Source organism: Somniosus microcephalus, chromosome 20 (genome assembly GCF_052327205.1).
Source record: "Somniosus microcephalus isolate GS21.2 chromosome 20, FLI_Smic_1.0, whole genome shotgun sequence".
NCBI classification, from domain to species: domain Eukaryota; kingdom Metazoa; phylum Chordata; class Chondrichthyes; order Squaliformes; family Somniosidae; genus Somniosus; species Somniosus microcephalus.
In genome coordinates this window covers 75,494,121-75,522,119 of record NC_141006.1, presented here as the reverse complement: position 1 = coordinate 75,522,119, position 27,999 = coordinate 75,494,121, and the positions used below count along the sequence as shown (strand labels likewise).

Here is a 27,999-nt window from a genome sequence, read left to right as displayed (position 1 = left end):
TTCTTGAATATATTTAATGAATTGGCCTCTACTGCCTTCTGTGGTAGAGAATTCCACAGGTTCACCACTCTCTGGGTGAAGAAATTCCTCCTAATTTCTGTCCTAAATGGCTTACCCTTTATCCTTAGACTGTGACCCCTGGTTCTGGACTCCCCGACCATCGGGAACATCCTTCCTGCATCTAGTCTGTCTAGTCCTGTTAGAATTTTATTAGTTTCAATGAGATCCCCTGTCATTCTTCTAAACTCCAGCGAGTACAAGCCCAATCGACCCAATCTCTCCTCTTACGTCATTCCTGCCATCCCAGGTATCAGCCTGGTGAATCTTCGCTGCACTCCTTCCATGGCAAGAACATCCTTCCTCAGATAAGGCGACCAAAACTGCACACAATACTCAAGATGTGGTCTCGCCAAGGCCCTGTACAACTGCAGCAAGACGTCCTTGTTCCTGTACTCAAACCCTCTCGCTACGAAGGCCAACATACCATTTGCCTTCTTAACCGCCTGCTGCACCTGCATGCTTACCTTCAGCGACTGCTGCACAAGGACGCCCAGGTCTCGTTGCACTTCCCCTTCTCCCAATCTATTGCCATTCAGATAATAATCTGCCTCCTTGTTTTTGCCACCAAAGTGGATAACCTCACATTTATCCACGTTATATTGCATCTGCCATGCTTCTGCCCAATCACCCAACCTGTCCAAATCATACCGGAGTTTCTTGGCATCCTCCTCACAGCACACACGCCCACCCAGCTTTGTGTTGTCTGCAAACTTGGAGATATTACCTCTAGTTCCCTCGTCCAGATCATTAATATATATTGTGAAAAGCTGGGGTCCAAGGACCGATCCCTTTGGTACCCCACTAGTCACTGCCTGCCACTCGGAAAAAGAGCCGTTTATTCCAACTCTTTGCTTTCTGTCTGCCAACCAGTTCTCTATCCAAGTCAATACCTTGCCCCCAATCCCATGTGCCTTAACTTTACACGCTAATCTCTTATGCGGGACCTTATCGAAAGCCTTCTGAAAGTCCAAATACACCACACCCACTGGTTCTCCTTTATCTATATTACCAGTTACATCCTCCAAAAATTCCAGTAGATTAGTCAAGCACGATTTACCTTTTGTAAATCCATGTTGACTTTTGTCCGATCCGGTCACTGTTTTCCAAGTGCTCTGCTATTACATCTTTTATAATGGACTCTAGCATTTTCCCCACTACCGATGTCAGGCTTACCGGTCTGTAATTCCCCGTTTTCTCTCTACCACCTTTTTTGAACAGTGGGATAACATTAGCTACCTGCCAATCCATGGGTACTGTTCCAGAGTCTATCGAATTTTGGAAGATGACCAGCAATGCATCTACTATTTCTAGGGCCACTTCCTTAAGTACCCTAGGATGTAGATTATCAGGCCCTGGGGATTTATCGGCCTTCAATCCCGTCAATTTCCCTACAAATACTGATTTCTATCAGTTCCTCCCTTTCATTAGACCCTATGTTCCCCGACATCTCTGGGAGGTTATTTGTGTCCTCCTTTGTGACGACAGAACCAAAATATGTATTTAATTGGTCTGCCATTTCTTTGTTCCCCATTATAAATTCCCCTGATTCTGACTGCAAGGGAGCTACGCTTGACTTCACCAATCTTTTTGTCTTCACATATCTATAAAAGCTTTTACAGTCAGTTTTTATGTTTCCTGCAAGCTTACTCTCATACTCTATCTTCCCCCTCTTAATTAATCCCTTTGTCCTCCTTTGTTGAATCCTAAACTGCTCCCAATCCTCAGGTTTACTGCTTTTTCTGGCCAATTTATATGTCCTCTCCTTGGATCTTATGCGATCCCTAATTTCCCTTGTTAGCCACGGTTGAGTCACCTTTTTTTATTATTGTTTAAAATAGTTATTTAATGTTATTTATAGTTGATTTAAATAGTGTGATGTTTTTTTCAAATTTATTTTAAGGTTAAGTACTGTTTTGGGCGCCCGGAGTTTTCATGAGTTTGACAGTTCTTTCTGTCAAACTCATGAATGGACTTTTCCCTCCTCCGATTGGTTGCCCAGTGCTCACGTGATCCCAGCCGACGCATCGCACTAAGTACGCCGCTGGATCACGCAAGCACAGCGCGCCGGGAGCTGGACCGGGCCACAGCGAGGAAATCCACGCAGGCCCAGGCCTCAACTGCCGGTGCGCTAGGTAAGTGTAGGTCGGGGGCTTGCACCCGCGGGAAGCCCCCGACACGAATTTCTGGGCCATTATCTCCAAATTTGCAGACGACATAAAGCTGGGTGGGCGTGTGTGCTGTGAGGAGGATGCCGAGAAACTACAGGATGATTTGGACAGGTTGGGTGATTGGGCAGAAGCATGGCAGATGCAATATAACGTGGATAAATGTGAGGTTATCCACTTTGGTGTCAAAAACAGGAAGGCAGATTATTATCTGAATGGCAATAAATTGGGAGAAGGGGAAGTGCAACGAGACCTGGGTGTCCTTGTGCACCAGTCGCTGAAGGTAAGCATTCAGGTGCAGCAGGCGGTTAAGAAGGCAAATGGTATGTTGGCCTTCGTAGCGAGAGGGTTTGAGTACAGGAACAAGGATGTCTTGCTGCAGTTGTACAGGGCCTTGGTGAGACCACATCTTGAGTATTGTGTGCAGTTTTGGTCGCCTTATCTGAGGAAGGATATTCTTGCCATGGAAGGAATTCAGCGAAGATTCACCAGGCTGATGCCTGGGATGGCAGGAATGACGTATGAGGAGAGATTGGGGCGATTGGGCTTGTACTCGTTGGAGTTTAGAAGAATGAGAGGGGATCTCATTGAAACTTATAAAATTCTGGCAGGACTGGACAGACTAGATGCAGGAAGGATGTTACCGATGGTCGGGGAATACAGAACCAGAGGTCACAGTCTAAGGATAAGGGGTAGGCTTTTTAGGACAGAAATGAGGAGGAATTTCTTCACCCAGAGAGCGGTGAACCTGTGGAATTCTCTACCGCAGAAGGCAGTAGAGGCCAATTCATTAAATATATTCAAGAAGGAGTTGGATATACAGGAAACTTTTTTTTATCCGGGACCGACGTGGTGCCGGTTGATCAAAAATTCCAGATAACCGAGAGCTATAGTAAAAGATACGGAGAGCTGAGAGCCTCGTATAAAGCAACAAACCCTGTTGCTTAGCAACAGGTGCAGAACAATGGCCACAAGCTCCAAGCGTCTCTGTAACTTAGCAACAGCTGCAGCCACACCCAATTGCACAGCAACAGATCGAGGAAGGCAAGTAATATGAAGTAAAACTTATCTGAATCTACTCCTGAATTTTGCCGGTTAACCGATTCCGGTTATTTAGGTGCCGGTAAATCAAAAGTTTCCTGTATTTCTTAAGGCTAAAGGGATCAAGGGGTATGGGGAGAAAGCAGGGACCGGGTACTGAACTTGGATGATCAGCCATGATCGCATTGAATGGCGGAGCAGGCTAGAGGGGCCAAATGGCCTACTCCTGCTCCTATCTTCTATGTTTCTATGTATCTTAATGAAGTGTCTTGGTTTTCTGATGATATATACCATTTCCTGACTATGTTTGTTAACATAAGAATTAGGAGCAGGAGTCGGGCACACGGCCCCTCGAACCTGCTCCATTCAGTAAGATCATGGCTGACCCTCCTCATCTCAGTTTGTTGTTTGAGGCTAAGATTGGTTCCGCCCAATGGCTCTTGCTGAAATCTCTTTTCCTTCGAGATTAATTGACTGATTCAAGAAAACTGCAGCTTCGTAACTGAACGGAGACTTTGCGGAAATGTTCTGACTGCTGTCCTTTTTTCAGATCATCCTTACTTTGTTGGTGTCCAGTATCACCCAGAGTTCACCTCCAGGCCCATGAAACCTTCTCCGCCTTACTTTGGTCTTATGTTGGCTGCTGCTGGGAAGCTTCAACGTTACTTGGAAAGGGGTTGCAGACTGTCGCCTAGGTAACACAAGATGCGTGCTTATCTGTTTCACTGTGTGTTTTTATCTATAGATAGGCTGGCGTGTGGGCTTTCTAATCGGTTCAGTGTAGGGCCATGGCTGAGATTTCTCATTTGGCAGTGCTTCTACCGTTTCTGGTTGGTTCAGGAAAAACCTGTCCCCAAAATGCAGCTGCCGTGATATTTCCCCACTTCATTGTTGAGACGAACAGCTGAGACGCATTGAAGGGGGAAGCTGGATAAACACATGAAGGAGGGAGGAAGGAATCGAAGGATATGTCGACAGGGTGAGATGACAAGGGGGTGTGAGGAGGCTCGTGTGGAGCAGAAACACTGGCACGGACCAGTTGGGCCGAATGGCCTGTTTTGCTGTAAGTTCTACGTAATTGATGACAGTCAGCCCAGCAAACATACAGAAACAAAAACTTATATATTTATATAGCGCCTTTAACGTAATAAAACGTCCCAAGGCGCGATTATCAAATAAACTTTTGACACCGCGCCACATGAGATATATGGGCGGGTGACCAAAAGCTTGATGAAAGAGGTAGGTTTTAAGGAACGTCTTGAAGGAGGAGAGAGGCGCGGAGAGGTTTAGGCAGGAAATTCCAAAGTTAGGGCCCAGGCAGCTGAAGGCACCGCCACCAATGGTGGAGCGATTAAAATCGTTGGTTGAGGGATAAATATTGGCCAGGATACCGGGGCTAACTCCTCTGCTCCTCTGGCCGTGGGATCTTTTCAGTCCACCTGAGCGAGCAGACGGGGCCTCGGTTTAATGTCTCATCTGAGAGACGGCACCTCCGACAGTGCGGCACTCCCTCAGCACTGCACTGGAGTGTCAGCCTAGATTTTTGTGCTCAAGTCTCTGGAGTGGGACTTGACCCCACGACCTTCTGACTGTGAGGCGAGAAGCGCTGCCCACTGAGCCACGGCCGACACTAGCTGGCCTATCTGGTCGGATTTGAATGGCAGTGAGAGCAGAGAACTTTGAATTTCCGTATTCTGCAGCTTGTAGAATTTAACGAGGCTTTTAATGAGGCACATGCTTGCAGATTAAAAATGTGTTTTAGTATGGCCCCACTGAGTCATTGGGAGAGGCTTAAAAGCCATTCCGAGCAGGAGGTTCCCAGAGTTGATTCCTGCTCTCTGCCGATCTCAGACATGGCAGCGGTTGGAGCACTGGCACTGCTCTGGGCTAGCGACGGGACAGTTCCTTCAGGGCTCCTGCTCTTAGTCTCTCAGTCAGCTATGCTCGGGATGGAGGGGTGTGTGTGTATGTAAATTGTCCTGTGATTTGCTCCCTCCAGGGATACGTACAGTGATCACAGTGGAGGTAGCTCACCAGATTCTGAGATTGCTGATTTAAAGCTGCCAGCGACCTACTCCAGCACATGAGTGACGGTAGGTTTTGTGACTGGTCTTAAGATTTGGAAACTGTCCTGGTAGCCTCTACCATGGTTAACAGCGTAAGTCTGCATAGATCACGAGAAGTTTTTGGATGGTGCTCCTTTAAGGAAAAGAAATAAAAATCTTGCGCAATATAAGGAGAGAGATTTTAAGTATTTGTCTTAAGGTGATTATTTATTAAAGCCGCTCCTTACGGCCAATGAAACACTTTGAAGTATAACGGCCAATTTGCGCACAGCAAGCTCCCACAAACAGCAGTGTGATAATGACGGGATAATCTGTTTTTATTATGTTGGTTGAGGGATAAATATTGGCCCCAGGACACCGGGGATAACTCCCCCTGCCCTCCTTCAAAATAGTGCCGTGGGATCTTTTATGTCCGTGCCAAACCCTCCTTGGTTCACTGGGATTGAGTGTGGCAGCGTTTCCATATTTTCTTTTCCAGAGGTGTAATTTATTTTGTGCACACTAAGTTGGTCAGTGTCCATCGATGTTCCCTTTAAGCTGCGCGGCCACACAGAACTCTGCGGGTCCCACGCCGCCGGCGAGCCGGCCTTTAAATAGAAAAAAAACGCCCGTTAAAGGGGTCGCACGGGCCGAAAAGTTAGAGGGAACGTTGGTGTCCATGTTGGATAGTGGAACTTTGTATTCCATCCATCCTATTTTGCCACGGACGACGCTTGATTCAAATCTTCAGCTACTGCTACAAATTGGAGACCATTGAACCTTAACCATCAATCTGCTCCCCAGGTGGCTCAGCTGGTAAAGGTATTGAGCAGGTGAGCTGTACAAGTAAGGGAAGTCCCAGCAGGTTGCATCTCAGTCAAGGCGGCAGTAAATTGTTGGGCCTCTGCCCTTGGGTTTGAGAGGGGGGGGGGGGGGGGACAATTATGCCAGGATTGCTGTTCCCAATTGCTATCAAGTGATCCCTAGAAAGTGTGCGTGTGGACGTTGGATGAGGACAAGATTGGACTCGATTGTGAGATAGCCTACTGACACTGTCTAGATTTTCATGAAGGATGGAAACTTGGGTGAAATACTGGAGAATGGCACCTGTGAAATTCCCCAACAAGGACTCGACACCTTCAAGAGCGGAAGGAGAAAATAGGTGGAAAAAATTTCTAAATTTTAGTTATTATACAGGAGCATAAGAAATAGGAGCGGGAGTAGGCCATACGGCCCCTCGAGCCTGCTCCGCCATTCAATGAGATCATGGCTGAACTTCTGCACCAGCTCCAGTTTCCTATCCTATCCATTGATTCCCTTAGTGCCCAGAAATCTCTTGATCTCAGTCTTGACTATACTCATCGACTGAGCACCCACGGCCCAAAGATTCACAACCCTCTGAAGACATTTCTCATCGTCGCGTTCCAAAATGGCCGACCCCTTATCTTGAGATAACGTCCCATCCGAAAGACGGCACCTCTGACAGTGCAGCACTCATGACCCTCCGACAGTGCGGCGCTCCCTCATGTGTTCAAGTCTCTGGAGTGGGGTCTTGAACCCACAAGCTTCTGACTCGGGCGAGTGTGCTACCCACTGAGCCACAGCTGACACGACTATGACCCCCTAGTTCTGGGCCCTCCTAAATCTTCAATCTCTCTCTTTCCATCCAGGTGCCGGTTAATTCGACAGATCTGAACAGTTGGCGTCTGAGCTGCAACATCTGTTTAATTTTACAGTATTACATATCCGTGCCGATTCTCCGGTCTGTTGGTCTTGTCCACTCATCACGCTGTCGAGAAAGCCATCATTTTTTGTTTGTTTAATTTAGTGTTGCTGTTTGCGGTGTGATGTTAATCAGCGAAAATTCTATCCAATTGTTTTATAAAAGGAATTGCGCTTTGTTCGTATCTCTGGACCGCCCGCGTAGATTTAGAGTTAAGTTTTGAATCTTGTATTTTTTCTACAGCCACATAAAATCAAAGTGAGACATTGTATTGGAATTAGGAAGCTGATCATGTGGCATTCATTTGGGACATCGCTACGTTACGCCAGTTGTTCGTTTCGAAAAGTTTCAATCTCCCAAACTCCATTTTAAATGATGGTATTTTTTTCTTCCCGACACTACCTCTGCAAAACGTGACCTACACAATGTACTACTTTTATTTTTATTTAGACTTGTGTGTGATTAGTTTAAGGTCCTCCTGACGTATTTTCTTTATACCTCAATATGTTGCAGGTGTCTCTGTAGGGTCAGAACGATTGCATCATTCTGTCTCACTCGGGATGAAACTGGGACAGTTTGTTTTACGTTGATGAAAGATTTAACATTTTTATTTTTACACAAGGGTGAAAAACACTTGATTTTTGTTCAGAAAATACAATCCAAGTACTGCCATACAAAAATAAAACCAGGCTGTAATTGGGGTTGTGGTGCAGTCTGTTTCATGTTTCCATTCATTCCAATCAAGTGAGCTACAGCTGATTTTATCGCTCAGAGCAGATATGGAACTTTTTTTTTTAAAGCACAATTACTCAGGACCTCGGCCTTCTTCAAGTGACTAAATCTGAGAATGCTCCGAGCAAAACCAGTATTACAAAAGGTGGTCTCAAACGTTCCCTGATCCCCAAAAAGGTGGTCGGAATCCCGTCCGACTGCTCCCAGACATTTTTTCACATCTCTTCGGCAAGCGGCGTGCAAAAACGAGGGCTGGCCGTTTAAAAGAAAAAAAAAATCGGCCGAGGCTCCTCTCCCAGGCCGGCTAGCCACTCGCTAAAGCCGCGATCCTGCCTGGGAGTGGCGGATCGACCCTGTTGCCTCACCTACTCTCCGCTGCTCTTCTCTTTGGATTCGAGCCTGGAAATGGATAGGAACAGAATGGTGTACAAAACTCCCATTTAAGGCCAGCTCGTGGTGAAAACGCGATCAAATGCTCTTTGTAGTTGGAGTGAGAACCTTCGAGGCGCCCCTCCCTTCCACACTCCCACTGGCTTTCAATAAGTCTAGCATTAGACACATTTTATGCCTTTTTTTTGTCCCCCCCCCAACTTAAACTGACGAGTAACTTTATATTGAGGCTGGAGTTAAGATGGTGACTAAATGCCTGGTTTGGTCATGAGAGTGGAATCGCTAACCACGAGAAGTCCATTTGGCTCCGTGATGATACTACAAACTTAAGGATATAGATTACGGGAAGCCAAACTTTTAACGAGCTTTGTTTATTCGTGTATGCAACACTTCGAAGCTTCGAACTGGCAAACTGCTATGGCAGAGTAAAAATGTATCCAGTCCATGGCTACCCCCCCCCCCCCCCCTTTTCCGCAGCACTCTTCTCACACTTGCCATTTTGCCTCGCTGTATTAAAAAGCAAAGATTCTGAATCTTATCAACAAATTATTCCCATATAACAAGATCATGCATCACTGGGCTTGCCCCTCGCCTTATTTTATTGCAATTTGATTTTAACCGTGAGAGAAGCCACAGGGCGAGTGTTGGGGAAAGTCGGCAGGTATTGATGGTGTCCCCCATGGCAGCACCCAACTTGAAATTAAACTGTGCCTGCTTTTTATATTTTATCATGGAAACAAACTCTTGATATAGTTTTGAAATAAAGATGAATGGAAATACTGTACCGCTTCCAGATGTGTGAATTATGCCTTTTAGTTTTAAGGAGCCACTTTTTAAAATAAAATTGTCAAATATTCCTATATGAGCTGTGTTTGCAAACTGGGTTCATGACTCTTCAGTCGGTTACTCTGCAGACTGGGAAAGCCCATTTTGTGCAACTGTTGCCCATTTTCATTTAAGAACACTTTCTTTTACTGGCCATGGGTGTTTCTGAATGGGTACGTGGGTTCAGTGTCTAGGTCACGTTCAGTCATGGTTTCTATATTTAAACTCTGATGGCCCATGATGTTGCTCAGAAGTAGTCTCTGGTCTCGTAAGAAATAGGAGCAGGATTCGGCCCCTCGAGCCTGCTCCGCCATTCAATAAGATCATGGCTGATCTGATCTTGGTCTCAACTCCACTTTCCCGCCCGCTCCCCATAACCCTTGACTCCCCTGTAGCTCAAATATCTGCCTGTCTCAGCCTTGAATATATTCACTGATTCAGCCTCCGCAGCTCTCTCGGGTAGAGAATTCCAATGATTCACGACCCCCAGAGGAAATTCCTCTGCATCTCTGTCTTAAATGGGCGACCCCTTATTTTGAAACTATGCCCCCTAGTTCTAGATTCCAATCGAGTACACTTACGATGTTTAGGTGCTAATCTGGTCCGTGCCTTTTTCTATCTATATCTTGAACAACTGATCATAGAAATCTACAGCAGAGGAGGCCATTCGGCCCGTCGGGTCTGTGCCAGTTGAAAAAGAGTGATCCAGCCTAATCCCACTTTCCAGCTCTTGGTCCGTAGCCCTGTAGGTTACGGCACTTCAAGTGCATACCCAAGTACTTTTTAAATGTGATGAGGGTTTCTGCCTCGACCACCCTTTCAGGCAGTGAGTTCCAGACCCCCACCACCTTCTGGGTGAAACAAGTTCTCCTCAACTCCCCTCTAATCCTACTATCAATTACTTTAAATCTCTGCCCCCTGGTTATTGACCTCTCTGCTAAGGGAAATAGGCCCTTCCTCTTCACTCTATCTAGGCCCCTCATAATATACACCTCATTAGGTCTTCCCTCAGCCTCCTCTTCCAAAGAAAACAACCCCAGCCGATCCAGTTTTTCTCAGGCGATTAGGTATGGAGGGCTTCGACTTCAATCGGATACATAAAGGGGGCTGCTAAAAAGTTTTACAAGTTATAAAGACTCTAAAACCATTTGCATATGACCATACAGACACACAACTTGAGTTATAAAAAGAATCCTGCTTGGAATACAATATTTTATTGCATGAACAATCAGTCGAGCTGACTTGTATAATAATCGTACGTATCGTCGTGTCCTCGATTTCTGATGCAAATCAGTTCTTATTTGCCAAAGAAGGTCCAGAAGCTGCAAACTGCCCAGGCTGGATTTTGTGCTGTTGCACATTCATTTCTGACGTGTCTCAAATGGCACTGGCAAACAATGTGCTAATGTGACTTCCCTACTTTACAATCACATAACTACCATTTTAGGAGGAGCGTCAGGGACACCTGTTGAACAAAAAGGGCTTGGCGAGCAATGGGAACGTTCTCTGCCTTCTCATCAAAGGTTCTCATCCTTGTTTTCAAATCCCTCCACGGCCTCGCCCCTCCCTATCTCCGTATTCTCCTCCAGCCCCACAACCCTCCAAGATCTCAGCGCTCCTCCAATTCTAGCTTCTTGAGCATCCCCCAATTTTAATCGCTCCACCATTGGTGGCCGTGCGTTCAGCTGCCTAGGCCCTAAGCTCTGGAATTCCCTCCCTAAACCGCTCTGCCTCTCTACCCCTCTCCTTTTAAGACGCTCCTTAAAACCTACCTCTTTGACCAAGCTTTTGGTCACCTGCCCTAATTTCTCCTGACGTGGCCTGGTTGACTATTCCAACATTCTCCTGGCTGGCCGCCTGCTTTCCACCTTCTGTAAACTTGAGGTCATCCAAACCTCTGCAGCCCGTGTCCTAACTCGCACCAAGTCCAGGTCACCCATCATCCCTGTGCTCGCTGACCTACATTGGCAACGCCTTGATTCTCATCCTTGTGTTCAAGTACTTCCATGCCCTCCCTCTCTAACCTTCTCCAGCCCAACAACCCTCCGAGATCTCTGCGCTCCTCCAATTCTGGCCTCTTGCGCGTTCCCAATTTTAATCCACCATTGCCGGCCGTGCCTTCAGCTGTCGAGGCCCTACGCTCTGGAATTCCCTCCCCACCTCCTTTAAGTCACTCCTTAAAACCTACCTTTTTGGCCAAGCTTTTGGCCTGTCCTAATATCTGTATGTGGCTCGGTGTCAAATTTCATTTGTTAACATTCCTGCGAAGCGCCTTGGGACGTTTTACTACGTTAAAGGCGCCGTATAAATGCAAGGTGTTGTTTTTGTTTGGTTCCATTGCTAAAGAGCTCAATTGAGCTGGCCTGCTGCAGAATACACCTCGACTTACCCAGAATGTCATGTGTCCTCTAACATGCTGCAGCATTCGCTTCTACTGCTGGCGTTCTGGGCAATAATTAAATTGAGGTGCAACTAAATGAACCACTTTGTACCAGGTACGGGTGTAGGGTGCATTAAAAGTGGGGAGCAGGAAGTTAATAAAGTCCCAATCACAGCCCATTTGGACTCACGATCCCTATCCTCAATAATGACAAAAGTTGAATACAAGTACTAAAATCTGGAGCACCACATTAATCCTTTGAGGCTGGTTGAGAATTTCAGTTCTGCGGCAGAGTTTTTTTTATTAAACCGTCTTTCCCGAGCTGCTTGCTTTGTGATCATGTCCCCTGGTGACTCGAGGTAAGATTTTCAATTGGGAGCTGGCAGCTGCCCTCCTCTGGGCTTGGCCTGCTGTCCCTCGGTGTTAGATTACGCAGCAGAGATTCGACATGGCGCCCTTGTCTGAATTCATGGTCTGTAGTTCTTGCTGCATGTGTTGCAATTCCAGGATTGATTGTTGGTGTTGCCGAAGCTCTCCCTGCAAACGATGCTCCTCCTTAACTAAGCTGTCGATTGTATCCTGCAGTTTCTTTATTTCTGTTGTCCATTTCTTAGGAGAAAACAAAAAAAAAACTAACTTTACATAGAGTTAAATGAGGAACGGGAGGAGGCTCAAGCGGAGCATAAACTATTTTCTATGTTTCTCCTATCTTCTGTTTCTATTTATACTCAAGAAGGAGTTGGATATATTTCTTAAGGTTAAAGGGATCAAGGGATATGGGGAGAAGGCAGGGACAGGGTACTGAATTTGGATGATCAGCCATGATCTCATTGAATGGCGGAGCGGGCTCGAGGGGCCGAATGGCCTACTCCTGCTCCTATCTTCTATGTAAATGCCAGCATAGACTGATTGGGCCAAGTGACCTGTTTCTGTGGAGTGACAGAAACAGAGTTAACTTTTCAGCTGGGATCCTTCATCAGATGTCCCAGACCCGAAACGTTGACTCTATTTTCTCTCCACGGATGTTGCCTGGCCTGCTGAGTTTTTCCAGCGTTTTGCTATTGTATTTGTGTGGCCTGTTTCTGGGCCGTATATCCTATGTTAGAGATTGCTGAACAGTGAAAAGATATAATTTGCAGACAAATTAGAAAGGCAGGCATGTGTTCACAACAGTTATAACGAGGAGATTTTAATAATCTAAAGGTACGCTGGAATAAGGAAAATATTTTGCATGAAATATGTAGGCTCTTGTGTTACAGGGTTGTTTTCTCAGTCAAATAATGCTTCTCCAACAAAGAAGACAGCACTCCGTTCTCAACCACAGGGTCAGCCGTGGCTCAGTGGGCAGCACCCTCGCCTCTGAGTCAGAAGGTTGTGGTTTCAAGTCCCACTCCAGGGACTTGAGCACAAAAGTCTAGGCTGACACTCCAGTGCAGTGCTGAGGGAATGCTGCATGGTCAGAGGTGAGACGTTAAACCGAGGTCCCGTCTGCTCTCTCAGGTGAACGTAAAAGATCCCACAGCACTATTTTGAAGAGCAGGGGAGTTCTCTCCGGTGTCCTGGGGCCAATATTTATCCCTCAATCAACATCACTAAAACAGATGATCTGCTCATTATCACATTGCTGTTTGTGGGAGCTTGCTGTGCGCAAATTGGCTGCCGTGTTTCCTACATTACAACAGTGACCACACTTCAAAAAAAGTACTTCATTGGCTGTAAAGCGCTTTGAGATGTCTGGTGGTCGTGAAGGGCACTATATAAATTCTTAATCTGGAATAAAAACAGAAAATGCTGGAAACCCGCAGCAGGCCGTGCAACATCTGAGAGAAACTGAGTTAACATTTCAGGTCGATGACCTTTCGTCAGAACTGGAAAAAGTTAAGAGATATAACCGATGTTCAGGAAAGGGGGGAGGGGAGGGGAGGAACAGAACAAAAGGGAAGGTCTGTGATAGGATGGAAAGCAGGAGAGAAACAGAAAGCAATGAAGATGAACCAGGTAAAGGAGACAAACGGAAATCCCGTCGGAGAGAAGAGCAGAACTTCTTCAAGGTGGGCATTCCTGGAAGAGAGGTGGCAGTGAATTAAACAGTAATACAATCGCAAAATACTGCGGATGCTGGAAACTCTTAAACTGGTTTTGATTAATGAGATGGAGCAAATAGGTGACCTAAAAGTAGGGGAACATTGGAGAAATTGTGGCCACAATTAGGTTCAGTATAAAAATAGAAAAGTTGAGGAAAACGATACTCAAGTGGAAATAATTGAGAGCTGATGTGAGAGAGTCGTCATGGATTTGTGAAGGGTCTGATGAATCTAGTTGACTTTTTTTTTTTTGAGGAGGTCACCAATGTGGATAGTGGAGTGTCGATGGATGTTGTCTATATGGACTTCCAGAAGGCATTTTGATAAGGTCCGCACAAGAGATTGTGGAAAAATAAAAGCGCACAGAATGGCAGATAACCTTGTGACATGGGTCAGTAATTGGGTGGGAAGTAGGAGACAGAGTCGGGATAAAGGGTTTGTTCTCTGATTTGCAGGATGTGACAAGTGGTGTTCCCCAGGGATCTGTACTGGGGCCTCGGCTATTTACCACCTATATCAATGACGTGGATGAATGAATAGAGAGTTGTATATCCAAGTTTGCAGATGGCACTGTTGGGAGGCACAGTAAGTTGTGGATGGGAGCAGGAAGTTACAAAGGGCCGTAGACAGACCCAGTGAGAGGACCAAACTATGGCAGATGGAGTTCAGTGTGGGGAGGTGTGAGATTTGGGATCTGAGAAAGAGAAATTGGAATATTGTTTTATTGGTGATGGACGAGGAGCTGTGGAGGAGCAAAGGGATTGAGGTGTCCAGGTACACAAGTCATTAAAAGTTACTGCACAGGTACAAAAAGTAATCAGAAAGACTAATGGGAATGTTGGCTTTTACCTCAAGGGGACTGGAATTCAAAAGTGAGGAATTCATGCTTCAGTTGTACAAAGCCTTGGTCAGACCCCATCTGGAGTGACTGGGTTCAGTCCTGGGCCCCGCCCCTCAGGAAGGATATACTGGCCTCGGAGGGGGTGCAGCGCAGATTCACCAGAATGATACCGGGGTTCAAGGGGATAAATTATTAGACCAGGCTGCAAAAACTTGAGGTGTAATCCCTTGAGTTTAGAAGGTCGGGGGGGTGATCTAATCGAAGTATTTAACATGATTATAAGGGATTTGATAAGGTAGATACAGAGAAGCTATTTCCTTTGGTGGGGGAATCCAAAACAAGGGGGGGATAATCTTAAAATTAGAGCTAGAGCATTCAGGAGTGAAATCAGGAAGCACTTTTTTCACACAAAGGGTGGTGGAAATCGGGAACTCGCTTTCCCCAAAAGACGTGGTCAGTTGAAATTTTCAAGACTGATAGATTTTTGTTAGGTAAGGGTGTCAGTGGTAAATGGTACAGATGAGCCATGATCTCATTGAATGGCGGAACAGACCCAAGGGGCTGAATGGCCTCCTCCTGTTCCTATGCATGAGAAAAATTGTGCTCAGAGGACCGGAGGCTAGCAAATGTGACCCCTGTTCAAAAAAAAAAAGGGGACCACGAGGCCCTGTATGTTTGGTATCAGTCAGATGTTTGCCTCAGTACAATAGCTTCAGTACAATTGCTATACTGCAGCGATGCGTGAATCACCGTCACGTTTAAGGTGCAGCAGCACCTCAGAAACTGCATTGGACCAATGCCGTAAACATAATCTGGAGTTTTTCCTAACCTGCCCATTGGTTTATTATTGGCAGCTTTCTTACCTTTCTACCTTTGAGCAAATCAGTAGTTAACTTTAATGCTTATTTGACTTAATCAGATAATGGTAAGATGGAAACTTTGCACGTGTGGCTCAAGACTTTAAATGATACAGATTTATCCAAATGTGATAGGTGAGGGGCACAATATTTGCTTAGATACACAATGTATTTCCTTTTTTCCCTGTAAGCCATGTCATGGTAATTTTTTTGTATATTCATAGAATGGAAAGCACATTCATTGAGCATGAAGGCACAATAGCCTAGAAATTGGGTATAGCCCCGCTTGAGGCGTTAGAACTGGCGCTGCGCAAAGTTTATAGCCAGACGAAACTTATCGCTGCCTGGCGAGATATTGGGTTGCATCGCCCCCAAAGGGGATTGAGGCGCGAACTCAGACATTGCACGGGGCTCCTAAGGCGCAAAAGTTCAGGCGCTACCCAATATCGGCGCGGACGGGCGCAGCACAGGTGATCTCAATTATCGGAAACCACGAGACTTCCAGGCGCTGGCCGGTTCTTAAAGGGGTGGGTCAGTCAGCCTGAGCTGCTACACTCAACGCCCTGTAGGCCTCAGAATCGGCGCTCGCCCTTCTCTGGCGCAAGAAACTTGGTGAGAATGGAGAAGGTGAGACAGAGAGCAGAGCGCTTCAGCACTGAGGCTCTGGACCAGTTGGTGTCTGCAGTTGAGCGCCGTCAAGATGTTCTGTATCCTGACAATGGCAAGAGGCCGAATCAAAAGGCTTAATGGCGATCTTGGAGGGAGGTTTCTCAGAGGGTCAACTCCAACAGCATGGCGACCAGGACCCCTGTTCAGTGCAGGAAGAAATTCAACGACCTCACTCGGGTCGTTAGGGTGAGTGTTGGTTATGCAAACTTCTGATTCCCTCCATCTGCACCTAACTTCGAGGACCCTGTTGCCATGATGCCCCAATGGCCATCTGTCAGCAAGCACCCATGGCCCTTTCTGGGAACACACATGGACATTTCACTCAAGGCCACATGTAAGGGCTCTTGCACCATGGGGGGCATGAGATGATCTCTCAAGGCATCATGTTACAGAACTTCCCCTTCTTTCCCCTGCAGTCTAAGCTGGCGACGATGCGAAAGGAGCAGCGTTGAACCGGTGGCGGACCTCCACAAGTGGTCACTCTCACGGATCTCGAGGAGAGAGTGCACCAGATTCTTGGAGGAAGTCTGTCTGGTCCTGTTACCACTGTAGCTGCCGACCTCATTCTCGACAGCGAGGATAAGGCTCTCACCTTTTGCAGCTGTCTCCTTCCACTTGGTCCCCCCGCCAGCATGCTTCCTCAGTGTGCCGCAATCTGCCATGCCTTTCCGCAACCTGTCCTTTTGCTAAAGCCACTCTTCCACCTCCCTGCTTTCAGATGATACATCACCAACTGGGGCTCCACGCCCTGAAGCTGCCAGTGCCAGTGCCTCCGGAGGCGAGGATCAGGAGGAAGCCGGACCATCCGTTCCAATCTCAGGGGAGCATACACATCTACAGACTGGGGATAGTAGTTCCCTGGAGGGGAGGGGGGGGGCGGCTCTGAGGATCAGGCAGTTGCCGGACCAAGCGGCATGCAGCAACGCAAGGGGGGTAGGCAAGTTCGGCCACCGTCTCCCCGGAGGGCAAGGCAGGTAGTGATGACTGCTGCACAGAGTGCAGAGGAGGTGCGTCGCCTGGCTGAAATGAGCACCCAGGCCCGGCTCAGGCACACTGAGCTGATGGTTGCAGTGGGGAGGATTCCTCAGTCAATAGATACACTGGCAAAGAGTGTGTTGGACTTCGGGGCAACAATGGAGAGGACTCTCCAGGGCTTCGGGGCAACAATGGACAGGACTCTCCAGGGCTTCGGGGCAACAATGGAGAGGTCTGTCGAGGGCTTTGGGCCAACAATGGAGAGGACTGTCCAGGGCTTCGGGGCCGCTATGGAAAGGACTGTTCAGGGCTTCGGACAATCCCTGGAAAGGTCTGTGCAGGGCTTGTCTGAGGCAGTGGAGCGGTCAGCACCGGCCTTGTCTGAAGCAATGGAAAGAACTGTCCAGGGCTTCTCCGAAGCACTGGCACCTGGCTCACAGGTCCTCACTGCTGCCACGCAGTCACTTGCCGGCCTCGTCCACACCCAGATTGAGGCAACGCAAACTCTCACTGCAGCCACCCTATCTGCATCAGCTAGGATCACCCCGAGCCCTTCCAGTCCCATACAAGGCCAGGAATCAGTGGAGCATGCGATTGTGGCGGATGAGCTGAGCCGGTCCCCTCAGAGAGCCAGTGTGTCGTCCGACAATGGTGCAGGTGTCCTCTCTCGGCAGGTGACCATTGCACATGCCAGCGCTGGCACGTCTGCAGTGCAGCTGCCACCACCTGCAGGGCACACTGCTTCCAGCTATGCTCAGATCAAGCATCCTGCGTCCGCACCCTCCAAGCCCAGAGGTCGGCCAGGCCGTCCCTCAGGGGCTTCTGCGCTTCCAGACAGTCAGCAGGCGTCCTCCAGCCTTCACCCCGCCACTGGGGTGCAATTACGTAGGAGCAGCAGGGAAGGAAGGGGCCGAGCGCGAAAGAGAAGTCGTTCTCCATCAAGGGGCCAGCAGTAGAGGGAGGTGCTGAGACGTTTCTTTGGCCAAAAATCAAGGAGACCCTCACCTGTTGGAATTGTTGGAAATAGTTTGTTTAGTTTAGCGGCTTTGCCGAAGAGTTAACTGTTATTTTGTTAGTTATGGTTTCTGTTGACATGACGTTGTTTTGCTGTAATGAAAGACTTGTGTGACAATAAAGTTTAAATGTGCTATGGTGTACGTGACTAATTACAGTGATGCTGGCCTTCAGAGGCTTTCAAACATCCAAAGTGCGCAGCAGTTAAGACACTCATCATTCCGCCAGAGGGGCCTCGATACGAGTCCTCGTGAGCCTGTGACGGATGGCCCTTCCACTTTCAGGGGCCCTTCCATCTTCCTCCTCCTCCTCCTCCTCCGCCTGCTTCTCCAGGGTCAGAGGGAAGGTGATGAATTGACGTCTTCGCCTATAAAGGGCAGCTGTAACTTGCCCGATGCAGCAGTGGACTGCAACCTGAGAGATATTCGCGATGTCCCCAATGGCTCACTGAAAGGATCCGTTGCCATAAAAATTGAGGCCAACAGTCAGTTTAGCGGCCACCGACAGAGAGGTCATGCACCGTAGACGCGGCTGCAGATCCTCAGCAAGCAGGTGGCACAGCTCAGTAACAACGTCCATCCCGAATCGGAGCCTTCGCACACACTGCTCCTCCGACATGTCAAGGTATGACACCTGCTGCCTACAGACCCTCGCAGCATACCCTCGGATTGGCCGACCTCCATTGCCCCTCCTCCTTCTGGCCAATCCCGGCCCTCTCTCCCGCCGTCTCTCTGCCCCTTCATAGTGTTCGGCCATGAGGCCGTCGCCCTCCAAAGCATCTCCCATTCCGATGCCAGTTGGTCAAAAGGCTGTTAGGTCTAGTGCTCCAACTGCTCCGGACAGGTTTGAGGGTCCCAAGTACTCTAATGCTAAATTCCAAAAACTCTGCTCCACAGTAGCTCACCAACTCTCTCCACCAATGATCGCAATGAACAGGCCAAGTGGCTGAAGCTTCTGTACTAGAGCTGTCCCCTTTAAATAGCACCCCCCGACTCTGAGAAGGGCCTGCTAACGCTCCTTCGAACTGTCACTAATAGCGCTAGGCGTAAAGGCTCCGGGCGCCACCCAATATCCGCTCAGGCACCCCTAAAAGACGTTGCACACTGAAATGACGTCATGATCTGCTTGCGCTCGCGGGCGCGTGCAAACACTTAGCGCAGGCGTTAAATGTATAGTCAATATGGGAGTTGTCGCTATCTTCATTGCGCCCGCCCCAACATTAGGTTACGCCCCCATTCTCGGTCTCTTTAGGCGCTAACCACTGGCGCAAACAACCGAATTTCTAGGCCAACGTGTCTTGGAATTCATGATTGCCACTGGATTCATTTTTTAAATCTGGAGTAATAACGAATAAATAATAACGACCAAATGTTTAACTGGAGAACATAAATGCAACACCAAAAATGTATCTCAGCGATTGTGATCAATTACAGTACTGATATTGATCATCACTGTGATCGCATAACATTACAGTCAGCCGTGGCTCAGTGGGCAGCACCCTCGCCTCGGAGTCAGAAGGTTGCGGGTTCAAAGTCCCACTCCAGGGACTGGAGCACATAATCCAGGCTGATACTGCAGTGCAGCACTGAGGGAGCGCTGCACTGTCGGAGGGGCAGTGTTGACGGAGCGCTGCACTGTCGCAGGGTCAGTACTGAGGGAGCGCTGCACTGTCGGAGGGGCAGTGTTGACGGAGCGCTGCACTGTCGGAGGGTCAGTACTGAGGGAGCGCTGCACTTTCGGAGGGTCAGTACTGAGGGAGCGCTGCACTGTCGGAGGGGCAGTACTGAGGGAGCGCTGCACTGTCGGAGGGTCAGTACTGAGGGAGCGCTGCACTGTCGGAGGGTCAGTACTGAGGGAACGCTGCACTGTCGGAGGGGCAGTGTTGAGGGAGCGCTGAACTGTCGGAGGGTCAGTACTGAGGGAGCACCGCACTGTCGGAGGGGCAGTACTGAGGGAGGGCGCACTGTCGGAGGGGCAGTACTGAAGGAGCGCTGCACTGTTGGAGGGGTAGTACTGAGGGAGTGCTTCACTGTCGGAGGGGCAGAACTGAGGGAGTGCTGCACTGTCGGAGGGACAGTAGTGAGGGAGTGCCGCACTGTCGGAGGGACAGTACTGAGGGAGTGCCGCACTGTCGGAGGGACAGTACTGAGGGAGTGCCGCACTGTCGGAGGGACAGTAGTGAGGGAGTGCCGCACTGTCGGAGGGACAGTAGTGAGGGAGTGCCGCACTGTCGGAGGGACAGTAGTGAGGGAGTGCCGCACTGTCGGAGGGACAGTACTGAGGGAGTGCCGCACTGTCGGAGGGACAGTACTGAGGGAGTGCCGCACTGTCGGAGGGACAGTACTGAGGGAGTGCCGCACTGTCGGAGGGGCAGTACTGAGGGAGTGCCGCACTGTCGGAGGGACAGTACTGAGGGAGTGCTGCACTGTCGGAGGGACAGTACTGAGGGAGTGCTGCACTGTCGGAGGTGCCGTCTTTTGGATTAGGCAGTTTCAAAGGGTGCAATCTTTCTGTAAAACAACTTCTAGAAAAATTTCAACTTTACCTAGTAGCATCACAAAAACAAATGCTACAATCTTCCACATTCTTAACCAGCTGCTATTATATACAGGAATTAATGGTCACATTTAAGATAATAACCATTTCCTCCAAACTATAGGCACAAATCAATTCACATGTAAAAGTGTACAGCTAGATTTTTGCCCTTCAAGAATTGTATATGTTTCAATGAGATCACCTCTCATTCTTCTAAACTCTAGGGAATACAGGCCTCGTCTACTCCATCTAAACTCTAAATCTACAGGAGGGATAAGTATTCATTTTGCAAAAAATATTACATCGCCAATTGCGTTTATTTGTTGTAGATAATAAATATTTCCTTTAAAGGAGCATTCCATGCTAATTGTGATTTGAATATTAGTTAATACTGAGGGGGAAAAAATTGGGTGGCGCCCCTTTAGGGGCGCTAACAGATAAGCGCCCCGAAAAAGTTAGCGCTCCTCCGCCGGAAATTCAGTAGTGGCGCCCCAAGTAGGAGGTGGAGCGCTAACGAGCGGCGCAAATCAACCCAATTTTTCCCCCAATGGCTTTTACTGGGGCAATGCCTTCAGTTTAAACGGGGTGTGTTACAGGAATTACAGAGTTCCTCACCTCTGGCTTTAAGTTAAGCAGAAATTTATTTGGCATCATGCTTGTGAACATTTAAAGGCAAAAAAGGCCACACTCTGGAATCTTGGATATTCGATTCTGGTTGGCACCAACTATTCAAGGCGAGTTATGAACATTAATTAAGCTCCATTATACTTTATAACATTTCTCCCCACAATGTTCTGCCCCTTGAGACCAGAGCACAGCTCCACGGGTGCTGGTCACCCTCCAGTTTCTCACCCAAGTTGCCATCCTTCACGTTCAGACTGTGATTGTTTGGCAGGCTTTAATTCTCAACTCAGACTTCATTGTTAGGAACATAAGAAATAGGAGCAGGAGTCGGCCATTCAGCCCCTCGAGCCTGCTCCGCCATTCAATAAGATCATGGCTGATCTTCTACCTCAACTCCACTTTCCCGCACTATCCCCATATCCCTTGATTCCCTTAATATTCAAAAATCTATCGATCTCTGTCTTGAATATACTCAACGACGGAGCCTCCACAGCCCTCTGGGGTAGAGAATTCCAAAGATTCACCACCCTCTGAGTGAAGACATTTCTCCTCATCTCAGTCCTAAATGGCCGACCCCTTATTCTGAGACTGTGACCCCTGGTTCTAGACTCCCCAGCCAGGGGAAACATCCTCCCTGCATCTACCCTGTCAAGCCCTGTAAGAATTGTACATGTTTCAATGAGATCACCTCTCATTCTTCTAAACTCCAGAGAGTTTAGTCTACTCAATCTAAACTCTAAACCTAAAAGGAGGAATAAGTGTTCATTTTTAAAAAGATATTACATCGCCAAACCCAAATGCGTCAGCAGAGCGCTCCTTTAATGATTGATTGAAGCTTGTGCATTACCTGCCTGCACCATTCCTGAATGGAACTTCCCGATAGTGGACCTTGGATACTGCCATCTCTGCGTATGTACGCTTCACCCTGGTCAGTTTCGTAGAGTAGAACATCGCCATCTTTCCTGGGCGGATGCACCGTTAACCTCACAACCTTCAGAAACATCCCGGTGTCCCCATCCTTGATAACTGGAAGGAAGGTGATGGAGTAGGAATTTGGGAAGAGCGGCGGTTTAAACCCTTTCACAATTGAATCTATCAGAAGTCTAACCCGATCTTCATCTTTGTGATTACATTCCACTCCACACACGGTGCCGTCATCATTCACACCCACAAACAGACTGCCCCCTTCGCTATTCAGAAACGCACAGACATATTTCCTAACGTGGTTCTTCAGAGCCATGTTTAGGTACTCTCCTCCACCTCGCTTGAATTCGACATTCCTCGTTTCACTCCCCATCAGTGCTCCATAAAACAAACGCTGCTGTCCAGCAATCTCCCCACCAGTTATGGCGCTGTCTGACTTTGTGCCACTCAGAGGGGTTGTTAAATGGTCAATGACTTTGTTTCCCAGGTGGATAGGTTTCACTGCGGGGCTTCCTAACGTTTCTTGTGTTTGTTCCAGTCTCTTCTTGTCCTTTTGTGGTTGACTCTGGGATTCCGGTTTCGATGTATCTGCAGAACTGCTCTGGGAATAGTCAAAAATGCACAAGTAAGTTGCAGGTCCAGTACCCTTCCAGGTCCTGCAGTTTAAGTAACATAACCATAAAGAAACCGACACCTCGTCACTGACCCAACAGCAGAGGTCCCTGGCTGCGACCTCCCTCGCAGACAGTGGACGGCACTCAGCCCAATCCGCACGGGGCGCGGACGATGCGACCTCCTGCTCCACCAGTGGGAGAGGAGGGACGACCCGAAGTGAGACTGTGGCCATGAGTCCCAGACCGTGGAACACATCACATCGACCTGCCCACTGAGATCTGTGGCGGGAGGTACCTCATTTCCCCAATCAGCATCTCAGGAGGCCATTGAACGGAGAGCCAAACTAAACATCCCACAATAAGCTTTTCCCCTCAGCCGAATCAAGAAGTAGTAACAGTTTTAGATATCAACCCAAGCATAGGTTGATGGATGTTACTACAACAACAACTTGTATTTATATAGCGCCTTTAGCGTGGTTAAACATCCCAAGGTGCCTCACGGGAGCGATTATCAAACAAAATTTGACGCCGAGCCACATAAGGAGAAATTAGGGCAGGTGACCAAAACAGAGGTAGGTTTTAAGGAGCGTCTTAAAGGAGGAAAGAGAGGCGGAGAGGTTTAGGGAGGGAATTCCAGAGCTTAGGGTCTCGGCAGCTGAAGGCACGGCCGCCAATGGTGGAACAATTAAAATCGGGGATGCGCAAGAGGCCAGAATTAGAGGAGCGCAGAGATCTCGGAGGGTTGTGCGGCTGGAGGAGAAATATTGGAATCTTCTTTAATGTTGCTCAAATGCTGTTTAGCATAAATGTATGGATGTAGACTTTCAGGGTAAATTTCATCCATAACTTGTTGCGTATGTATGTAGAGCCAGGAATAATAAATGGAAATATAAGAAGCTTGTCTGTGCATTACTGTAATCAGGGCATGAGGGAAACTGGAATAGAACTGGGATTTGCTAATTCCATACAACTGGATTCTGAACTATTGATGGGGCACATGCATTTAAATCTTCTTCCTATAGGTTTGTCTATGTGATGTATCATATACAGTTTAATATTACAGTGTGATTTCAGGCCTCATCTGTTCAAACCAAAGTAGTGTTTGGAAAGGTCAATGACTAGACGCAGGCAGCAATGTAAATGTGTCAGCTGGGGCTCAGTGGGCAGCACCCTCGCCTCTGAGTCAGGAGGTTGTGGGTTTCAAGTCCCACTCCAGGGACTTGAGCACAAAAATCTAGGTCTGACACTCCAGTGCCGTGCTGAGGGAACGCTGCACTTTCGGAGGTGCCGTCTTTCAGATGAGACCTTAAATTGAGGCTCCGTCTGCTCTCTCAGGTGGACGTAAAAGATCCCATGGCATTAAGAGCAGGGGAGTTCTCCCCGGTGTCCTGGGGCCAATATTTATCCCTCAATCAACATCACTAAAACAGATTATCTGGCCATTATCACATTGCTGTTTGTGGGAGCTTGCTGTGCGCAAATTGGCTGCCGTGTTTCCCACATTACAACAGTGACTACACTTCAAAAAGTACTTCATTGGCTGTAAAGCACTTTGGGACATCCTGGTGTTGTGAAAGGCGCTGTAGAAATGCAAGATGTCTTTTTATAACCTTTCACTAGTCTTCACAAATACAGTGAAATTATTATTTAGTAGTTATTCTCCGGTCTGTCTGTTTGGCAGGGCCTGCTTAAACTAGTTAAAAAATTCATATATGTATACTTTCTGTCCATTTTTTTGTTGTTTTCTCACCTATTTTAGATTATCCGCGCACCCCCACCATTTTCTAAGGTGAGAGGGCAGCCAATCTGCTCTGCCCTTTCTGCCAATCCCAGTATTGATTTGTCCTCTGACAAGCGTGAGGCAATGCTTGGGATGGTTCGTCTGCGAGTCTTGTCTCTCTTTCCAAGCGAAAGCCCTTGTTAAATCACTGCCTCTCTCGTGTGTATACGCTGACATGAACCTTGTCGTTCATGTGGAAATGACTTATGAAATAATACTGGGCGGCCTGCTGGTGGCGCTGTCCAGGGAGAGTATAAATACTCGGGCACAGGCCCAGCTTGCTCAGGACATTCTTTAACAGGAACTAGTGAAGGACACAACTAGATCTCCATGTTGTAAAACAGTTAATTAAAGCTCTGTTTAACGCTTAGACCAAGTGCCTGGTAGTTTTCTTACGTCATACGCAATGGGACCTTTCACGGTACAGCAGAAGTAAAATCCGTACAACAGGACTGTGCTGCTGAGACTTGTGTGAACAACCTCACAACCAATATAGGAGATGGATTTGCCACATCGTGGCTTAATAAGCTTGAATTATTTATACTGCTTACAAGTAGCGCTTGTGAATTATTTAAAGCTGTCGGCAAAATCTAATGTACCTAGCCCATTCCACGACTAACTGAGCACCAAGTTAAACATAAATGAAGGCCTAGGTTGGAAATTTAAACTGCAGAATTATTAATGAACTCAGAAAGCTTGTGCGAAGAAGTAGCGTGGACACGGAAATGACCAAAATTAAAAGCAGCTTAAGTGGAAATTGACAAAAATTGTTTTTAAATGGGCGGAATCATAAGTATATTTAATTTATTAAGGAACAATAAACTGGGTTTCCTGTTGCAAAATTGATTAAACGATGACTTATTTTCAACTGCCTGGGTCTGATGGCAGTAAAACAAGTTCCTATCAAATCACTAAAAGTAGCAACACAGGTTAGCAAGGCCATAAAAAAGGCAAACCAGGCACTAGGGTTTATTTCTAGAGGGATAGAATTGAAAAGTAGGGAAGTTATGCTAAACCTGTATCGAACCTTGGTTAGACCACACTTGGAGCACTGCGTACAGTTCTGGTCACCAGATTATAAAAAGGATATTGAGGCACTGGAGAGGGTGCAGAGAAGATTTACAAGGATGATACCAGAAATACGAGGGTATACATATCGGGAAAGGATGAACAGGCTGGGTCTCTTTTCTCTTGAAAAAAGGCTGAGGGGTGACCTAATAGAGGTCTTTAAAATCATGAAAGGTTTTGATAGAGTGGATACAGAGAGAATGTTTCCACTTGTGGGGAAGAGCATAACTAGAGGCCATCAATATAAGATAGTCACCAAGAAATCCAATAGGGAATTCAGAAGAAACTTCTTTACCCAGAGAGTGGTGAGAATGTGGAACTCGCTACAACAGGGAGTGGTTGAAGCGAATAGTATCGATGCATTTAAGGGGAGGCTAGACAAGCATATGAGGGAGAAAGGAATAGAGGGTTACGCTGATAGAGTTAGATGAGGAAAGATGGGAGGAGGCTCGAGTGGAGCATAAACACCGGCATGGACTGGTTGGGCCGAATGGCCTGTTTCTGTGCCATATATCCGATGGAATCCTATTGTATGGTGTTTGATTAAAGTTATGTCCATGCTATTTATGCACACCATGGCTTTCTCAAAACATTCAATTCAATTAGTCAAGCAGAACCAGCTCTTTACTAAACTGTGTTGGTTGTGCCTGGTTACCCTGTGCCTTAGGAACAGGAGGAGGCCATTCAGCACTTTGAGTCTGTTCTGCCAATTCAAAGAGATCGTGATGGCTGATCTGTAGTCTGACTCCATCCATCCGCCTTTGGCTCCATATCCCTTAATATCCTGGGCCAGCAAAAATCTAGCGATCTCAGATTTAAAATTAATTGAGCGAGCATCCACTGCTTTTTGAGAGAGAGCTTCCCACTGCTACCGCCCACACTAACCTCTGTCCTGGGCTGATTTCATCCTGTATTACAGACTCTGGAACCTAGATTTTCCCAATTGGAGTTATTTAAATATGGCCATTTATAGAAACATAGAAGATAGGAGCAGGAGTAGGCCATTCGGCCCCTCGAGCCTGCTCCGCCATTCAATGAGATCATGGCTGATCATCCAAACTCAGTACCCTGTCCCTGCTTTCTCCCCATATCCCTTGATCCCTTTATAAAATAAACTCGTTACCGATGGTCAAGCAATAATATTGACCAGAAAATCAAGGCAAATGAAATCATGAAACTCCCCTTACCTTGTCGAAGGTGTATTCTGAAGTGTCACGGATATCTTTGGCAACTTTTAACGTTTTCCCTTTAACTACTAACCCCTTCATGTCGTTGTGATCCAAAATGGCAGGGTCCTGGAGTTGTTTCACGATGTTTTGAACGCCACTCTCTGTCTTCAGGCGGATGAATGCGTGGGCTCGTTTGTGCTTCTTGAAGACTTCTATGTCATGTCTTTGCAGGACAATGTCGATGGCAGCCAGTAAATCTTTCAGCATGTAACTCAGCAGCTCCTTGGAGTAATCCGGATTTAAGTTACCCACAAATAATGACAAACAAGGAGCCTTGACATTGTCATCATCCATTGCTTTACCAACAAAGCATTTTGCGGATTTTGTTGAGGCTAGAGCAAACCCTTAGATGTTTGGCGCCGCGTGTGATGTTTCCATTGTCCCATAAGATTTTGACGGTCAAAATTTCTTGCTGGGGTTTCCCCTTAATTAAGGGCAGAAATTCTCTACCTGAAAGAGAAGTTGCACAAAGCAGACATCTCAGACATAATACCGTAATCAGTAGTACTATTCCCATTCACAAATCCTCTCAGTGATGAAGGCCACCTACATCCACCTTCCTCCTCCATTCCTACTTCAGCCCCTCCACTGCTGAAATCCTCGTTTATGCCTTGCTCACCTCACCATACTCCAGTATTCTCGCTGGCCTCCCATCACCCTCCTCTTGCAAACTGCAGCTCGTCCAAGATTCTGTTCATATTCTACCCTGCAGCAAATCCCACTACCACCCACATGGGCTCCTGATTCCCCAAAGTCTCAAATTGAAAATTCTTGCCCTTGTCTATAAATCCCTCTATTGTCTTGCCCGTTCCTCCAGCTTCACCACCTCTGGGCTAAAGTCTATGGGGGAGAAATTCGGTGGACTGCGCCACCAGTTAGCGCCTAAAGAGGGCACTCAGTGGCTTTAGCACCACTGGCCACGCCTCCCGCGATATTTAGCGGGGGTGCTAATGGCGACGTTAGCCTGTTGCGCTGCGCCGCCACCGATGATGTCATCGGTGTGCGCAGCGCCCCGATCACGATATTTGGCAGCGACCGCCTCTGTAGCGCTGCTCGCTAATCGCGCCCGGTTCACGGGGCCTACCTGTGGCGGCAGTGGCGCAAATTAAGGTGGAGGTGCGGGGTGGTCGTTTTTTTCGACGGCCGCCTGCCAGCACCTCCGTCCCCGGCCTCCTGTTCTCCCCCCGCGGCATTGCCAGCTGTTTTCCAAGAGCCCGGCACTTCTCCTCGGTGCAGGCCCCTCCCCCTTAAGAATGGGAGGAAGGCCTGCAGTACCGCAGCGCGCCGTGCCGCAGCGTGTGGCGCTGCAGCATGTTGCGCTGCGATATTCAGTTTCAGCGCCCCAAGAGGGACGCGGAGCGTCTTGAGCCTCGCCCTGTGTCCCTCTTGGGGCGCTCAAGCTGAATTTCCGGCGATCGCTGCTG

General features: G+C 47.7%; 2 protein-coding genes across 5 annotated transcripts in view; one reads left to right on the top strand and one right to left on the bottom strand.

Annotated features, from left to right (window-relative positions):
- Positions 1-8,938, top strand: part of LOC147103436 (CTP synthase 1) — a 60,970-nt gene extending 52,032 nt beyond the window's left edge. For all 4 annotated transcript variants that reach the window (XM_085963023.1, XM_085963025.1, XM_085963024.1 and 1 more), the window contains 3 exons: positions 3,817-3,961; positions 5,266-5,359; positions 6,982-8,938. In XM_085963023.1, coding sequence (XP_085819149.1) covers positions 3,817-3,961; positions 5,266-5,353 — 233 coding nt within the window. In that variant the 3' untranslated portion in view covers positions 5,354-5,359; positions 6,982-8,938. The remainder of the gene's footprint in view (positions 1-3,816; positions 3,962-5,265; positions 5,360-6,981) is intronic.
- Positions 8,939-9,349: 411 nt separating this feature from the next.
- On the bottom strand, positions 9,350-27,784 carry LOC147103435 (schlafen-like protein 1). The gene is made up of 3 exons (XM_085963028.1): positions 26,534-27,784; positions 21,808-22,485; positions 9,350-11,970 (listed from the first exon to the last, which is right to left on the bottom strand). The coding sequence occupies exons 1-3, from the start codon at positions 26,867-26,869 to the stop codon at positions 11,785-11,787; spliced, it is 1,200 nt and encodes a 399-aa protein (XP_085819154.1). The 5' UTR covers positions 26,870-27,784; the 3' UTR covers positions 9,350-11,784.
- Between the last annotated feature and the right edge of the window lie 215 nt (positions 27,785-27,999).

Coding starts and splice junctions, on each gene's coding strand:
- LOC147103435 (XM_085963028.1), bottom strand. CDS start 26,869: ATGGATGATGACAATGTCAAGGCTCCTTGTTTGTCATTATTTGTGGGT. Junction 22,486..26,533: donor CAGAATACACCTTCGACAAG/GTAAGGGGAGTT, acceptor GACTATTCCCAG/AGCAGTTCTGCAGATACATC. Junction 11,971..21,807: donor TTCAGGAATGGTGCAGGCAG/GTAATGCACAAG, acceptor TTTTCTCCTAAG/AAATGGACAACAGAAATAAA.